This window comes from Pan troglodytes, chromosome 6 (genome assembly GCF_028858775.2).
Source record: "Pan troglodytes isolate AG18354 chromosome 6, NHGRI_mPanTro3-v2.0_pri, whole genome shotgun sequence".
NCBI lineage: Eukaryota > Metazoa > Chordata > Mammalia > Primates > Hominidae > Pan > Pan troglodytes.
Window position 1 is genome coordinate 79,040,001 of NC_072404.2, and position 18,794 is coordinate 79,058,794.

The 18,794-nt window shown below is 42.4% G+C and overlaps 1 protein-coding gene across 22 annotated transcripts in view; it reads left to right on the forward strand.

Annotated features, from left to right (window-relative positions):
- The window catches only part of AUTS2 (activator of transcription and developmental regulator AUTS2), a 1,182,725-nt gene that overhangs the window by 807,619 nt on the left and 356,312 nt on the right, over nt 1–18,794 (forward strand). For all 22 annotated transcript variants that reach the window (XM_519135.8, XM_003318491.6, XM_054655677.2 and 19 more), the window contains one exon: nt 15,066–15,095. In XM_519135.8, the coding sequence (XP_519135.4) occupies nt 15,066–15,095 (30 nt within the window). The remainder of the gene's footprint in view (nt 1–15,065; nt 15,096–18,794) is intronic.

Genomic DNA, 18,794 nt, shown 5'->3' on the forward strand with positions numbered 1-18,794 from the left:
TAAATCTGTTGCTTGTGTTCTCCTCATAGTGTTACAGAGCAGCAGAGGCCATCCATACTGATGTCTTAATATCATTCTCTCCTTAGATTTATAGGGTAAAATAAACCCTCTGCCATAGAAGTGCTTATTGATTACTGAAGTACATAATAAAGCCTAAGAATAAAGTAAGACCAAGTAATCGGTTCTGTTCCTGGGGGATGACAATAAACTCTGGCCGAGGCAGCCTCTGAAGGTTGCCTTTTGCCTTGGAGCTAGGAGGCTCCTTTTTAATTAGTTGTCAAAATAGTAAGCAGTGACTGATAGAAATCAGACAAAAAGAGTACATACTGTATGGTTCCATTTATGTAAAATTTTAAAAAATACCTACTAATCTGTAGTGACAGAAGGCACATCAGTGATATGGTAAGGAACCCGAGAGAGGGATAGAAGCTTTGGGGAGGGATGGACAGGTTCACTGTCTTGATCGTGGTGATGGCTTCACAGGTGTGTACACATATATGAAAAGCTATCAAATTGTGCATTTCAAATACGTGCCTTTTACCAATGTCAGTTATATCTCAATAAAGCCACAAAAAAACAGTGAACAGTATCCCATAAAGAGACAATCCATGGCTCACTCTGTGCTAGAAAAATTTTCTCTTTTCTTAGAAAGCTATATTTTGACAAACATTCATGGGGAATTGTGAGACTACATTTCACCTTCACCTTTAGCTAAATAGGGGTTTTAGAAGACTGAAAGATGCCACCGGAAATTAAAAAAGAAAAAGGCATAAGAAGGTAGGATAGCCCTCTTTCTTCATTCCTTTTTCTTTCCTACATCTGAACCTTAAAGGTGCCTTTTAACATAATTTTTTAGTAAAACAAAAAAAGGTATTTAGAAAATATTAATTCTTTTCTCTCATCCCCCCCAACCCTTCTGCTATTACATTTCCCCCACCCAGAAAAGAGATTCTACAGTGCAGAGTAAAAACTACTCCAAAATGTTGGCAGTCTAAAAGCGGACAGGCATTTTCAACACAAAGAGATGTTTGTTTTCCTTGCATTTTAACTCTTAATTTTTGACACAGTAGGGAACTCCAGCATGGCTGCCATTTAAAATGTAACAATGCCATGCAGCTCTGATTGCCTCTGTCACAGGGGTGTTGTGACTGAAGGCCAGGAGACAAAGCAAATGAGTCCAGAGACAGTGCCTGCTGCTGAAGTGCTGGTCCATTTCTCCACCCGCATTTGAATTTGTCTTTTCTCTGGCTAACTGCTTTTCTGCCCTGATGAGGAGTCACTCGGGGAGACTGAAGCTGGAATTTGTACAACCTCTTTCAGTCCCCTTGATTTTAATCAGAAATACACAATTATTCTTTTCCTCCAAATAGAGAAACTCAATCCCCATTTTAAATTCAATTATTGTAATTGCAGCATTCAGAAAAATAGCACATTCATTTTCTAATAAGAGATTGTGGATACCAAATTACTGCATATAGTATGTCAAAACAGGAAACTTGAGACTGGCAAACCAGTGGGTGTTTTTATCTTGGCAATTTGTATTTTCTTGCAGACAATTTATAGTAATCCTACCCTTCCTTATTTATGATATAGAAGACTAGGTTTTCAAGCCATCCTAAAATAAAGACTGTTTTTGTTGGGTACAGTTTAATTGAAAATCTGTTATGAGTATGAGGAATTCTACAAAGGGCAAAAGTGAAGGCGGATACCCAATAAAGGGAAGAAGAAAAAGGAATCACTTTAGGATCCTATGTGACGGTAGCCTAAGATGTCTTTGGATCTTCTTGAACCATTCTCATTATCTCAAGCCATATTTATATTCCTTTAGCCAAGCTTCTCACTATCTTGCATTTGTAAAAAAACAAAAAAAGAAATCTGGTTGGTGAGAAGTTGATAATGTGGCCATTATGTCTTAGCAATATGAGAGCACCATTGTCCCTCTTCCTGCTCAATTCCAGTTGCTCTAGTTGGCTTGAAGTGAATCAAATGTGAAAAGAAATACAGTTTTTTTATTTTGAGTTTCCTGATTTTCATAAAAGAGTAACCTTAAGATCTGATTTCTTCAAGTGCATGCTGTTATTTTCTTAGGATTTACTGTCACCTCAAAATTATATCCATGTCAGCCAGGCATAGTGGCTCATGCCTGTAATCCCAGCACTTTGGGAGGCTGAGGTGGGTGGATCACCTGAGGTCAGGCGTTTGAGACCAGCCTGGCCAACCTGGTGAAACCCTGTCTGTACTAAAAACACAAAACATTAGCCAGGCGTGGTGGCGCATACCTATAGTCCCACTTATGGGAAGCTGAGGCAGGTGAATCGCTTGAACCCAGGAGGCGGAAGTTGCAGTGAGCCAAGATCGCGCCACTGTGCTCCAGCCTGGGCAACAGAGTGAGACTCTGTCTCAAGAAAAAAAAATTATACCCATCTTTTTCATAGACACATTCAGACACCTACCACACTTTCAGATCTTTTAGTGTTCATGCTGCCAACCACTGTCTCTCTCTTTATCTCTTCACTTAGACACTTTCCATGCTACCTTCCCTCAGGTATTTTGCTACTGTAATTTATTAATTCTTTCACATATATGTATTGAGCACCTTCTAGGTACCAGCTTCAAGTGGAGCAAGATATGAGCAAACTCTGAGATACTGTCAAGGAAACTAGCCAACAGTGTTGGAGGTGCTAGAAACCAACAGTTAAGGTACAGCCAGTGAAGTCAGAGCCCTGGAAAGCTTCCATATGGAAGAAGGAACAGTCATTTCCATGTGTCCTGAAAGGGTGGTGGTCTGTTGGATCCTTGAGTGCCTACTAAGTGCCAGGTACTTTAGTTATATTCTCTCAGCAAATCCCCATTTTTGCAGTTACCTCTGGGAATTTTTATCTCTGTCAAGATTACTCTCCTGGTTGATTTTGGTAAATCAGTCCTTAAATCAATCTTGAATATAAATAATCTGTGAGTAGGGCTATCCAAACTATCTCCTAATTCTGACTGGTCAGAATCGCTAGACAAAGTTTAAAATATGTAGCTTCCTACTTGTACCAGTAATCACCTAGTGTTTTTAATATCCATTCTATTTATCTGTGTATTTATTTTTCCAACTTAACTTTGAACATTTTAATAATGTCAAAGCCCATATGCACTATGCATAGCATAACTTACAAATTTAAACTCCAAATCTTGTACCTATGCATTTTACTTTAGTCCCTGTGTGCGGGTTACTGACTATTTGAAGAATAAGTCCAAGCTACTTCATCCCAAAAAAAAATGTTCATCAAGAACCTAAAGAAACACTTCAAAATTTCAGCTCTAAGGTGTCTTTCCTTTTTGGTTTTTTATCAGTGAAATAAAACTATTAGTTACCTGGAAGATTCTTCTTGTTGCTCACTTCGTTGAGAGGGAATGATGGTTTCTGGTTTTGTTTGTCTGGGTGGTTGTTTCTGTTTTCGTGTAGCGTAGTATTGAGTCTTTAAATACGTCCTGAGCAGAAATCCTTGCAGAATGTGACTTCCCCTCTGGCAATAAAACGGTACAAAAATTCAACCCAACATTTAAATAATTAGTAAGTTACCCTGTTGTTGTGTGTGATATAACATATCTTTCATGGAAATAACTGGAAAAATGAAACTATTGGTATGTCTTTCTGGCTGCTTTCACATACCTGAACTCATTTAATTCTCACAAAAATCCGGTGGGGTGTGTATCATCGCCATTCACTGGTTAAGAAAGGCAGACTCCAAGAATTAAGTTCCTTTCCAAACACAGCATGATTATTAAGTGGAGGGGGTCAGAATTTGAACCTACGTCAGCCTCAGACTGAATGAGCACTTCCTGTGAGCCAGGGACTGTGCTCAGTCCCTCTTAAGGGAGAGCTGTCTTCTGTGGAGCAGAAATACGGCTATATGGCTGCATTCACGGCTGCTTGTAGGCGCTGCAATCTCTTTTTGGTTTCAGCTTGCCTCTGTATTTTGCCAAGCAATCAATCAGGAAAATATTTTGAAGTAGTTTCTTTGTATAGCCTGAGAGAGAGAATGAGATGGTACGTTATACTGGCTAAGAACATGAACTTTGAAGGACATAACTGGGTTCAAGTACCATCTCTGTCACTGGAAGCCTTACTTACCTTCTCATCTCTAAAATGGAAGGGTGGTAGTATAATACTTTCTTCTAGAGCTGTTGTCAGGATTCTTGGTGTTTTTTGTTTGTTTGTTTGTTTCTTTGTTTGTTTGTTTTGGACAGGGTCTCTCTCTGTCACCCAGGCTAGAGCACAATGACATGATCAGAGCTAACTGCAGCCTTGACCTTCTGGGCTCAAGCAATCCTCTCACATCAGCCTCCCAGGTAGCTGGGACCACAGGCATGCATGACCATACCTGCTAATTTTAAAATTTTTTGCAGGGACAGGGGTCTCGCTATGTTGCCCAGGCTGGCCTTGAACTTCTGGGCTCAAGAGATCATCCCGCCTCAGTCTTCCAAAGTTCTGGGATTACAGGCGTGAGGCATTGCGCCTGGCCTCAGGATTCTTTTTTGATGAATGCCAGCCAACAGCTGGCATTTCTAGAGGAAAACATGCTCTGCCGTTGTTCCTGTGGAGGAATCCTGCAAGATGTGAAATGCACTTCAACAACCAGGCTTTTCCAAAATAGAGAGCTCAGGGCTGCCCTGCCATCATGGACACCCCATCTCTCCTTTAGCTTGAGATGGACATTGACCCTTTGGCTGGGAATTGAATCATGTAGGTGATACTTAGCATGGAAAGCCGTAGCTACATTCAGTGTCTCACAACCTTAGTGGTGGAAGGAAGAATGGTTGCAGCAGCTTCATTACCTGGGGAAAAAGAACTTGGAATTCCAAGCACTTTAAGAAAGATGCTTTTACTTTGAGTGTTGGAGAAAATAGAGCAATTACCTATTGAAGACAAAGTGGATGAAAAAACACCTCTGTTCATGCTACCCTGATCATGTAATCTATTCATATTCATTCTGCCTTCCTGAAGGTGATTCAAGCCAGACTGGCTCTTCCTGCTGGCTGTGCCTTTCCTTCCCCAGGATACACAGGGCACATGGTGATCACCTGAGATTCCCAGCTAAACTCAGACATTTTCTACTCCAAGAGGAGATTCCTCAAAGGGCTACAGCACACAGGCAGCATCAGATAATGTGGAATGAGTGGAAGGAGGGAGGGAGGAGGAATCCATAAATCATCAAATTGTTGTTGAGCATCTTTGAGGGTCCTCAAGAATACACTAGACCCTGTGATGATTCCAGGGACAACCAGCCTGCACTTTCTGAGGAGCTCACTGCCTGCCTGGGGAGCAAGACTTGTATATGTTAAATTAGCAAAGAATTTATGCAAGACGTATGTGAAATCAGTGAAGAATTCTATTCTATCTAGACTAGAGCCAGGGAGATTTCCAACACCTGGTTCATGTATGCTTTTTTAAAAAAAGATATTCAGTCTTACTGAAGATGAATAGATGGATGGATGGATGGTTTCTAACATCTATTGATTGCTTCCTATGTATCAGGCAGTGTTCTAGACATTTTTGTGTTTATTACATATGTACTTATACAAATTATATGTTTATTAACTCAATTAATGTTCTTAGCAACACTATGAGGTACATACTGTCAGTAGCCCCATTTAATAGATGAGGAAACTGAAGCACAGAGAGGTTAAGTTCCTTGCTAGAGGTTTCACAGATGGTGTACGGTACAGGCAGGCTTTGCACCCAGGCAGTCTGGCTCCATAGTTATATATGAAGGAGAACGATGTGGTCTTTTCAAGAGCTGTTGGCATCTTGGTTCACACTGAAAGCTACCAGGCTTTGTTATCTGTTCCTCTGGCTTTGGCTTCCTGAGTCTTAAGCACCCTTCTCTTTTCTAGAACATAGACCAGCTTGAACCAACCCTCTGTGATTCCGCCCCGCCTCTCCCCTGGCTGCACCAGGCCTCTCATTTGTAGTTTCTCTTACTGAGCACATTTCTAAACGAGGACGGTTGCTCCACTTTAAGGACATACAAATGGCTTGCCCTCACCTGTCAAGCATGATCCTTGTATTTTACCAGGCCCATTATGAACGCAATCTTTCTGTCGAAAATTTGCATACCTCCTTTCTTGAAAAGTAATGACAGCAATTTCTTTCCCTCTGCTCACTTTCTGAGTGTCTCATTTAACGGCACCTGTGAAACCGACAGGCACAGAGATGAGAAGTGAAAGAGAGCAGTTGATTAAATCATCATCAAGTCGGGCCTCAGAAAGTCAATTCTGCTTGCCGTCTGCAATGATATCCTTTTATCTTAAAGTAATGAGCTATGGCACTTTTGCATCGGGTAATGCGATAAGTTCTATTAGCATGTTCCATTTGCCTCACAAGCAAGGGCAAGTCATTTTAGCTAGCTCATATCACTGCAATCAAAGCAATTGGCTTCCCAGGCAGAGAAGAAAGGGAAAAGGCTCAGGGTGATTTCTATGGATCACAACACAGCGGAAAAAATAGACTCTTGTATTATTTTAACCCATAACATACTTTTCCTTTTTACTCATCAGCAAATTTGGGTTTTATTAGCTTACACAGGACTCCAAAAAGAACCCAGCATCAGTTGAAGCAAACCTGGGGGTGGGGGCTCAGACCCCACCCAAAGCACCAAGAAACTATATACGGGAAGGGAAAATTGCCCCATTACAGAGGGGTCACAAATAGAATTCTGCCAAAGCATACAGGCAAAGATGTCTTCCTGATAGTAACACTGTGGTCTCATAATAAACTCTTGCTTCACACCATCTTCAAAGTCATTTGTAATAGGTCCCCAGGCAAGTACGGATTAATGCTATTGATGACTTAGAATCAGTAAATCAATGACAGAGAAGCAAAGGATCTGTTCCTTAAGCTTAAAAGAGATCATTTACAAATCACCAGGCCCCAGACTGTCAGTTTTACCTTTGGACAAGAGACTTATTTTTCTGAGTTTGGCAACCACTGAGGTTTGTGGACTCTGGGTTTTAAGTAAATTTCATCTTTGGGGTTTATGTATATTTATACTTGGCAAAATGTGACTTCCTTTCTTAGGGGAAAACAAGCTGAACTCCCCAAAGAGTTGTGAAATATTCACTTCCAACCCCACTTCCAATAACTCAACAATACTTTAATGATCTGTGGAAATTTACAACATACAGATTGTTTTATGAAATACACTTGGATTTCAAAGTGACAAAAAGAAAAAAAATTAGAATTTAATTTGTGAGCTTTAAAACTTCAAGTTTGGACAACCTGATTTCTGTCAATATATGTGCACTTCTAATGGGTGGTAGAATGAACCTAGCACATAGTAGTTACCTGAACATTGTTGGTTGAATGAGTGCGTTATTATCTGAGACACTGGAGGGGGAATAAGAAGTCTTCCCTTAGCCCCCTCAGATCACATTGGTTATTTGAGCTCTGGCCAGTTCAAACTGAGAACTTGCAAAAATGTCAGATTCTGAGAACTCCCCATTCAGGAATGCTAGGTTATCAGTACCGAATTCCAGAGGCTTCTGAGAGTTGATTCTCTGTTGTATCTCCTGAACAATTGAAGATTGGTGGACCTCATATTATTTTCAAATGGGCTCATTAGTGATTACCAAAAGCTTTATTCTTGTAAACTGTTGTTTGGAACATGAATCTTTTAATTAGGCTTTCATTTTATCTGAGCTATTTTATTTGATCAGGCGTAGTTACTGTTAAGATAGAGGGGAAGAGTCGACGACATTATTTCACAGTCAGTAAGAATATGGTCTCAGTAAGAACATTTTCAGGTTTAAAAATTTAAAAATTTCTAGGGCCCCAGTAGCTTTAAATTTCACTTAGTCCAAAACCAATATGAGAGCAATGTAAACAGTGTGAAATTAGGGCTTTGTGGATTGATGAAAAACAGACAACATCAGAGCTGCCATATGTGGCACAAAATGGCGGCCCATTTTTACATGAGCAAAGGATTGGGCAGCTGGGCAGGGGATGGTGAACGTGTTTTTAGTCACCATGCTGCTATCTTACTTCTTTAAATAAGAAAATAAGTGTCATGTTTTCTGCAGGTGGCTTCTTCTGAAATTGCTTTTAGGTGAGGGATGTCTTTAAGGTCTTAGATAAACCGCCTGCCCCAAAGGAGAATCGATTTGTTTTGTCACTGGCAAAGTTAAATTATACTTGATGTTAGATATTGTAGTTTACAAGTTGGGGTTCTCCCTCATTTTCCTCTCATTTCCTTTAGGCAGAAACAAGAATAAAATAACTTTGTTCAGCAGTGGTATTCAGCCCTGACATCTTTGGTGGCAATGATAAATGGATTTGAGATACGAAATAACTGTTCCAGCAAGGTCCATTGAGCAGAATAGAGAGCAATGCCCTCCTCAATGTCATTGTATGTGATATATTCAATGATTGCCACTGTGTGCTTAAGAATGCATTCCATCACAAGGTACCTAGAATTCCATCTTGTTGCTACATTCTGAATGAGACAGAGAGATGTCACAGACCTTGACTCATTTCAATTTGGACCAGAGTCTTAAAACACAGATACCGAGATTCCCAAATGAAAATGAAAAATATTTGCTTTTGAATAAATATAATAAAGTCATAATCACATCTTTTTTCTGAGCCTTTTAATGGAAGATATTTTCTTCTGGGCCCCAACTCTAGGCTCTGCTAACGATTTTAACCTCCCTCAGTATGTTCACACATACATCTCTTTGCGTTAAGCAGTCATATTAGTGTTTCTTGTACTTTCTCTTTGGAATCACCTGCCTTTTAAATCATACTTTGCTTATGCTGCATGGAATCAACCACAGTTTGAACAATACTCAAGAAGAATGAGATTGACTTGTCAGTATAATTGAGCATCTATTGTGTCCCAAGGCCTAGAGGTACAAAGATAAGCAAGGCACTGTCCTTACCTACATGGAGCTCATTCTCTGGTAGGAAAGACTGTTGTGGCAAACAACTGCAGTACAGTTTTGTAAGGGATGGAGATAGAAGCAATTAAGTCTTTCTGGAAAAGTATTGGAAGATTCAAAAAAGGAACTGTGTTTTGAAGGTGAATGTCAGGCTTTTAGGTAGAAACTTGGAGGAATAGAATTCCCAGTAGAGGGAATTGTTAAGTGCAGATGGCTGGTGGCATGACTGAGCGTGAGTGGGCGTGGTTGAAGCAAGGTATGTTAGGATAGTGCCACACAATGCGAGGATGCCAACCAGGGCCGGACCACAAGCTGTTTGCAACCAACCTGCTGTGAGATTAGTATGGGGAGTCAAGAGTAAGCATTGGGAAACTTTTAGAGTAACTCAGTAGCATAATTTTGTGTTTCATAAATCTAATAATTTTTTAAAATGTATTATATATATTTGTTTTTCTTTTTCATTTTTCAAGAATTTGACTTTTTATTATATTTTACAAAAGTAATTGTCGTAACATATTAGAAATTAAAGAAAGCAAAACAAAAACAAATGGCTCTTCACCACAGAAAGCTTAAGAAGCATTGTGTTGAGAGAGTGGTTGGGATTTGGGAGTTGAGGGGGATTCGAAACAGAATGTGAAGGGTCTTCATAAGCCTTGTGAAGCATCTGCATCAAATAGAAATTTAGGAAATCCACTCTGGTCAATAAGGACTTGGATTAGAAAAGGAAGAGAGCATAGACCTTGGAAAGCAGTCATTATCCTCTTGTAATGACAAAATAAAACCCTGAACTAACGCAGTAGCCATGGCCACAGGGATGGAGAGTTAGAAAGCAGAATCAATAACGTGGGGTGAGAGAGGAAGATAAGTCCGCTTAAGGATGGGGTCAAGGATAAGGCTCTTCACTTACGCAGTTGAGTGATTGCTTGGTGATGCTATTACCAAGGGCAACGTGGGAGAGGGGCAGTTTCAGGTGAGCAAAGATGTTGAGTCCAGATTTAGATGGATACTTGAGTCTGAGTGTTCGCCACACTTCAACAGGGGGCACATACCCAACGGAAGCTTAATAATACTTAACATTTATCATCTGTACATACTTGGTACCATGCACTAAGTTGTTTACATGTATTAACTCATTCTCCTCTTCTAGCCATATTTTACAGAGAAATAAACTAAGGCCCAGAGAGTTTAAATAACTTTTCCAAAGTTACACAGCTGGCAAATGTGGGCATAGAGATTTTTGAGTTTCAGCATATACATGGTAGAAAGGACCAAGGGAATCTTTAAGGACTCCCTTGAAAGTCACATAGAAACAATAGAACTCCAGATGCAACTCTGGGGAGACAGTGACATTAAAGAATATGCAGAAAAGGAAGGGCCTTGAAAAGACAGTCGCAAACAGCAATATTGGTGAATGGGTGCAAAGGGAAAAATTCTAAAGGATGTGCAATTGAAACAATCTAAATAACCAGCACTGGGGAATTTTTTAATTAGATTATGTTACAATCCACACAGCAGATTGCAGTGTCGCCATTTTTTAAAGTGATGTTACAGGATAAATTTTACTGATTAAACTGAAATATTTGACGTGTTATGTGAAAATCAAAGCAGGTTCCAAAATGGTAGGAATTCATTTTTATTTCTTAAAATGTATGTTTAAAAGACGAGTGGGATTATATCCTTAAGACTGGAAAGACTTACAAAAATGTATTAACAGTGTTTACCTAAGGATTGTAGATTTATGGGTAATTTTTAAAATGTATCCAGTAAATATGTTTTTTTTGTTTGTTCGTTTGTTTGTTTTTGAGACGGAGTCTCGCTCTGTTGCCCAGGGTGGAGTGATCTCAGCTCACTACAAACTCCGTCTCCCTGGCTCAAGCGATTCTCCTGACTCAGCCTCCTGAGTATCTGGGATTACAGGCGCATGCCACCACGCCCAGCTAATTTTTGTATTTTTAGTAGAGATGGCGTTTCACCATGTTGGTTAGGCTGGTCTCAAACTCCTGACCTCATGATCCACCCGCCTTCAGCCTCCCAAAGTGCTGGGATTACAGGCGTGAGCCCCGTCACCCGGCCGTAAATTTGTATTTTCAAAAGGAGAAAGATTGGGTGGGTTGGTTTGTTGTTTAAGGGGTAAGACTTGTCTGGGAAAGGAAGACTATGCCTCCAGCAGTTCACTTTTAATTCATGAAACCAGGGGAAGAGACGGTGAAGATGGAAGTTGAGCGGTTGCAGTATTGGGATGGCTGGAAGGACTCAGGTTTAGAAACTAGTCCCTTTCTAACAGTGCATTTGAGGCCTTTGGCCAGGCGTGCACACCTCCTCTTTCTCTCCTTTTGTGTGTGATGGTTTGGGTCATGTCTTTGTCTGAAGGCTGGGTGACCACGAATTCTTATCTGTGATTGCTGTAAGGCCTAGTTGTTTCTTTTTGTCTCTTTTCATTTCTTGCTTTTAAAATGGAGGAAATATTTTTAGCTTTTCACAGCGGGCTCTGAAATCTTGTCATGGAGAGTACTTCATCACCTCAAGCTGGTAGTTAGTGTGCAACCTGTTTGCTAATAAACCAAAGCAGGACCCCGATGTCAAAATGCTTAAAATGGTCAAATCCGCTGGGACGCCGTCTCTGCATCTGACATGCCTTTTCCATTTCCCAGCCTCATGCAGAACATAAACCTGCATCAGGAGGTGGCTCAATGTGAACTCTTATAAATTAGAGTGGGTATCTAGGGATTGAGGAGCAGACACTTCTTCTTTTAACCTTTGAAGACCAAGAATCATTTGGCCAAAAAAATCCACAGTGTATTGAACTTAGGGTGTGAAAGCTATACAGTGTATTAAATGTGAATTTGAGACCATGAATTCTACCCACACTGACTCTATAAAACAGCCTCCCTTTTTCATAAAGCAGGCCCATAAACCGCTGCCAGTGAAGCAGAAAGACTCCTTAGGACTGTGGCTCGCTTTCCGTCTGGGGTTGTCAACAAACCCCCTTTATGAGTGGAATAGACCTCTTGTATGTGTCGAGCTTCTGGCTTTTTACAGAGTGTGTTAGGAGCCAGGCAAGGCAAACGTTAGGTGCTGTTTGCTGAGTGCATTTATTGCCTTTGCATAATTTATGAGCTGGAGGGGTTGACCATCATTCGTCTCTGCCAGGGGCTGGCACTCGAGGCTCCAGAGAGTGGAGCTGTAAATTGGATGGTGCGCTCCTGCTGAGCTCACGGCAAAGTCCTCGGGTCAGTATGGGAATTTAATACCAGAAATGGAACTGTTTTCTCAGCACACCATGTGGACCCCAGTGCAGCAGAGACTGTTTTGGCAGACTCCACGACTGGCCTTGTCGAGGAGCTGTCACTCACCCGGCATGTTGTGTGGGGAGCCTGAGCATTTTTAATCGGCTTGGCATCCGTGCTGCTTCCATAATGGATACCAGTAGGTCTCAGTTCTTCACCATATGCTTAACTCTGGAGACAAGGTGCTTCTGGGTATATCAGTAATTACTTGATGCAGAATTAAGTGGACCTTGAAATTAGAACTGGACCGTTGGAAAGCAGGAAGCTTAACACTTTGATAGAAATAACCATTCCCAGGGACATACTGCCGTTAGGATAGGGGGCACAGTGGTGGTTCTTTCCCAGCTACCCCACTCCTCGTCCTCCCTGCACACCAGATCCTTGGGGAGGTGGGCAAATGCGATGCCACAGCCTTCAGCTGTCATTGATTACCTCACAAGGAGCGCTGTGAACATCTGGGAACGTGAGCCTGCCTGGCAAAATAGTCTTCTGCCTTCCACACCCCTCCTGAATTGAGCGTTGTCACTCTTGAAAATGTGCCCAGATCTTAGGAACCTCACAGAGGGCTTAATTAAAGGCAATGGAGAGATCACACAATCAGGACACTATTGTTCCTCATCCACCTGCGGTTCTAGGCCTTCAAAGTCTTTATCTCATCCAATTTCTTTCTCAGCTCATTTGACTTATTATAATAAAGAAACCACTCATCAGGTCAAAGAATGTAAATGTAGACAATCTGAGGTTGGAAGCTGGGTTGGAAATGATGCACCGCACTTGGTTAAATCACTGTCACTGAATATCTGACTACCCTGTGGCACTGAGGAGCCAATGGGAGAAGTAGAAAATGTTCTAATCCCCCAGTCTATAAGACTGTGATATAAGTTCCTAAATGCTTTTACTACGGAGTGCTTAGTCTGAAAAGAATAAGTAGTCCCCAGGTTGTCTCATAATAGCAAGAAGTCCATTTAGATGGGTGTTCTGTTACTTCCCATTAAAAGCTCTCTAATAGGAGCTTAAACAATAAGGTAACTTAGTGTTTTCTGAATAAAAGTCCTGAGGCAGGCTGCCCTGAGATGGGTTCAGTGGTCCAATTCTGTCAGGCATTTTTTCCCTTGGTCCCACTCTGTTGTTTTTGTACTGAGTCTTTTTGCCTCATTTTTGCAAGATGGCTGCTACGTATCTGGACATCACGTTCTTATACACTCATGTTCAAAGGCCAAAGGCAGGTGGTTCCTTCTTTTCTTTGTTTACTGGGGAGACAAAATTGTTTCTAGAGCCCTCAGCAGATTTCAGAATCTCATTGGCCAAAGATGGGCCTTCAAATAAGCGATTACAATGCCCAGAGGTTTACCTCTTTTCCCATCTTTAGCTTCAAGAAAAATTGAGAAAGAAAATACCTGGCATTTTTAACCTCAAAGTGTCAGGAGAAGGTACAGACTAGGGAGAAGGGAGTTGTGAATGGCTGTGGGGATCTAGCCAGCAGTGGCTGCCATACAAGCAAATTTATTTCCTGTTTCTGTTCAAAGCTATACCAACTCCCATGTCCAGGTGGCCACACTAAAAAACCTTGGCATCATCCTAGACACATCCCTGTTACTTGCTTCCCATATCCATGTGTTATCAAATCCTGTTGGTTCTACCTTCAGAATTGCTGTGCCATCTGCTTCTACCTTCCTAAACCATGGCACCACCCTGGGTTAGACAGTGGAATGGCTGCCAAACCACTCTCCCTGTGACCTGTTTTTTCCCCACTGTGCACTCTGTCCACGTTCCCACAGAAAGTCATCCTCATGGAAGCAGCTCTGATCATGCCACACCCCTGCTAGTGTTTGTATCCCAGCTTCATGTCTTACTGCTAAACGGAAGGCTCCTTTAGAGCCAGGCCTGTATCTCAGGTGAATTTCAGTCTAGTTTAGCAGTTCCTTATCAAGGGCTGTTGACTGAATGAATAGATACATTTACCTGCTGAGCTTTACTCTAACAAAACACATCCCCCAGTTTTTCATTGAATATTGAATTAACAAAACACTTCATTTTTTTTAAGTTGTGTTCTTTTTTCCCTTGCTTATCATGAGGATCCCAAAGATTGGGGTTAATTATTAATTATCACTCTCTGCTTATCCCAAACCAAACTCAGTGGTTGGAATTTGGGATCTGTTTGATATGGTCTGAGTCTATGGCCCTAAAGCATACTTGTTTGCCCATATTTTTTATTTACTACCCTGACCTCTTGTCTTTGGCATACTTTTTATAGGGAATGTTCCTTCTATTCTCTGGGCCTCTAAACCGGAAAAGGCAGCCATCACAAGTGGTGAGCCTTGGCCATTATGTTCTGTTTCCTTCAAAGTTCAAATGAGTGACTACAACGCCCAGAGGTTTACCTCTTTTCCTGTAGAAAAGCACCGGTAGAGATACAGCCATTCACATTAGCTGAAGATAGAATGTCTTCGTTAAGAAATTGATTTTGCTCTGAATTTCGTTGAACAATCTTGATTCACCTTAATCCTGTGGCTGACTCCTAGAGGGGCATCGCCTCTACCCTGCCATGGTAGGAGGGAAGCGCTCACTTGTGTGATTGAGCACCTTGCTGGACTGACCTGAGGAAGAGCCACAGAGTACAGGCATCAGATGAAATCAACAAAATAACTTTTTTGCATCTGGATAGCATTTTGTTTCAGATGCTGTTTACTAGCACTTGAACTGGAGAAACTCTTTCTTTCCAGGAAGACAGCATTTTTTATTTCCTTTACTTATCTTGCACTTTTTTTGTATGGGGGTTGGGGGAGGAGGCATCAAAAGCAAAAACATACTCAGTTCTTGCACTAACCCTTATTCTCTTGTCTTCATTTTCAGTGTGACAGTGACAGTGACCAGGAAGAGAAGGTAAGACCCCCCCTCCCCCACTGTGGGCACAGCACATAACACACTGAACACCAGAGTCCTCCCACACACAGCTGCAGGGTAGGATGCCAGCTTCATGTTGACAGGACCTTTTCTCTTTAGGAAAGATGGGCATTATTCACACAGTGACATTTCCTATGCTATGACACGTTTAATTTGTCAGATCTACCTTTTTTTCATTTAAACAAGACCTTTAATATTGCATATATGTGACACTGAGTTTTTACTTTATGGAAGATGACTCATAGACTCAAAAACATTTTAAAAGACAAAATTATTTATTTTAATAACCATCTGATTTTTAAAAATCCATGATGAGAACGTTAAACTTGCTAGTATGTGTTTATAATGTCATTTCTGCATTTATTTTACTGACCCATATGCTTTTCTGTACCTATTGGCCTTCTTGATAGAAATGTTAACGGTATGTGTCTAGGAATCTCATCATGGGGTACGGGTGGCCAAGGGAGGTCAGATGGGAACTGCCCTCTTCCCATCCGGGAGGACCGCCAGGTAGGAGGACAGTTCTTCCAGCAGGTACATGCTCTGTTTCGAGGCTCATGGGCATCAGCCTCTGTGTATCCAGATCAACATGGATCAAGAAAAGGAACTCAGTTTCTGAGGTTCCAGAAGATTGGATCACAACTCGGTAAAGTGAGCTTTCTGCTGCCTGAAGCAAAGGGATTATTTGTCTGTTTGGTCTTTCTTTCTAGCCGTTCCAATCCCCAACCAAAGTTCCTTCCATTTTTACTGCTGCTTTGTGTTATTTCGAAAAGAGTTACCTGAATATCATGGTTTCTGTATTGCTTGGCATCAAAAGGATGGACTCGGCCTCCCTTCCCCCGTTTCTGGATCTGTCCTGTGCCCTGTGCTTTGACTTTCACCTCCTACATGCTTGCGGATTTTATTCAGAATGCTGCGGTTAGTATTTAGTGGGATCTTTCCAACAAACCCAGAATTTTTCTCTCCCTCTCTGCTACCAGCCTCCAAGAGAGATCTAAAGGCTCTTGTTCTGTACTGTCGTTAATTTGAATTCAGCATATGTAGCCTGTTATAAAATGCGAGACATCATCATTTGAGCAGGTCAAGCATATTCAGATGAAGACAAATGGTGCTTATTTGATTTCCTTAAAATCAGGAAATGAAAAAAGTGCTCTCTGGAGAAATCATGTTCTGCCTGACTTGGATGATAGACCAATGCATGTCCCCCAGATAAGAACAGGCTCTCGCCTTGAGGTTTTTATCTCTGAAGGACGGCCAGGACTGTCAGCTTGCTGACATGTGCATTATCCATGTCATTTTAAACAAAGTGACCTATGGAAGGGTGCGCTGTGCTGTGACATGGTAATGGGCTGTTGGATGACAGCGAAAGTACACACTGGAAAGGGGGCTGTGGATTATTCTTTTGTTTAACTGACAAGTAGGAGCTTCCTTTCTCCAGCTCCCAGGAGTCTTAGCTCCTTGGAAGTAGGACTCCTGGTGTCTCAGGCAGCCAGTGTGTAGTGGGTGCCAGGGACATGTGCACAGCAGTAATGGTTCAGTGTTCAAGACACGGTCATTGGCCCCCAAACCCCCGAGGCCACATTCCCACATGGTGGGCATCACTGGTACCCAGGGAGGGACTGGTACCTTCTGGCCATTCCAGATCTATCAGCAATGGTTGATCTCACTTTCTAAGTCTGTGCCACTTTTCCAAAAGGATAAATCTTATTCAGGGTTGTACAACCAAGCTGACATTCTTTCCTTAAAAGGAAATGTGGGGCCAGGCGCAGTGGCTCACGCTTGTGATCCCAGCACTTTGGGAGGCTGAGGTGGGTGGATCACGAGGTCAGGAGATTGAGACCATCCTGGCTAACACTGTGAAACCCCGTCTCAACTAAAAATACAAAAAATTAGCTTGGCATTGTGGTGGGCGCCTGTAGTTCCAGCTACTCGGGAGGCTGAGGCAGGAGAATAGCTTGAACCTGGGAGGCGGAGGTTGCAGTGAGCAGAGATCGCACCACTGTACTCCAGCCTGGGTGACAGAGTGAGACTCCATCAAAAAAAAAAAAAAAAAAAGGAAATGTGAATTCCAAAACCATCACCAGTCTTCAGCAGTGGTAGAAGGTGGTAAGGATGCCCGGTTTTGTGTTCCTTGTAAATGTCTTCACCAGTGGCCTCAACCTTGACACCCAAATCACCTAGGGAGCTGCTACAAGTTCCAGTGCCTGGGCCTCATCCCAGGTCAATGACCTTGGAGCCTTTGGGGCTGTCTTGAACCATGGGTCTTGATGATCACCTAACTCTGGTAATTTCTAGGAATAATCTGCCTCTGGTTGTCAGAGGGATCTGGGGGCCAATACTGAGAGCACCCTACCAGGTCCTTTCCCATCACCTGAATTCCTGAGTAGTTATTGCCTGGGTTTCCATCTCTAAGTGCAAGAAGTAAAGTGTCGGAATAATGGGTATTGGGAAGGTAGCTCCCACCTACCACTCTGAGCTTGAGTAGATTTCAGGGTAATAAAGCGGGTACATAGTTGTTTATAGGCGAGTCCAAGAGTGGCAATGGCAAGAAGGGAAGGGGTATTAGGAGTGTTCCTCAGATTCATGGCGCACCTCCTGCCCTGCACCCCCAGCCATTCTTCCTTTCTACTGTGGTGATCCTGCAGGTCTTAAGTGGGAGCCGCACCATAACCAGTGTTGACATCATCTGCCTCTGTTCTGCCCCATGCCATTTCTCCAGAGGGCTCCCAACAGGAGCCATTGAGACTCTAATTGCCCTCACACCTGCTTGGCCCTGTTGCAGTTAAGACTGTTAGGCTTCCCCTTTTGGACTGAGATTGTCTGGTGTTTATCGCCAACTTTAACACCATCCTCCAAGACTTCTGCTCTGTCGGAGCCTGGGCCCCTGTCAGCCTCCTCTGTGAAGAAACCTCTTGCCTGTGCCCCCCTCGAAGCCCCAGAGCTAACCAGGGCTGCTTTCATGTGTTGCTTGGAGGATTCGCATTCGAATCTGAATTGCTAATGGTGGAAAAGATGCCACTCAGTGTCCTGGGATACCTTCAGCAAGCCCCACCAGGGATGCTGTTGGAGGCAAAAGTGAAACTTGTCAGGGACCCACTGGGATTTCTCTCTGGAAGACCTGCCATTCTCTTACTCCATAGGGATCTGCAGAACCGGCAGGCTAAAATTAGGGTACTGTGTTTCACACAGCTGACTGAATTAAGATAAACTCTGCTTTCCTCTGATATGAAGTTGTAATTTATAAAATGATACCCTTACTAATTAACGTGGAAGTGACTCCGAAAGGGGCTAAAAAAGCAGAGCTTTCCCTAAATGCAGGAGACACACTTGTGCACAAAAAGGCTTTGATGAGACACTGAGCAAAGTATCTCCCTTATCCTCCCCTCCCAGCCACGTGAATACATTGCACATTAATGTCAGATAACCGCGAGGACGTTCATGAAGAGTAGAAATTGGGCTGGGTGCGGTGGCTGATGCCTGTAATCCCAACACTTTGGGAGGCCAAGGCGGGGAGATGACAAGATCAGGAGTTGGAGACCAGCCTGACCAACATAGTGAAACCCCGTCTCTACTAAAAATACAAAAAATTAGCCGGGCGTGGTAGCATGTGCCTGTAGTCGCAGCTACTCGGGAGGCTGAGGCAGGGGAATTGCTTGAACCCGGGAGGCGGAAGTTGCA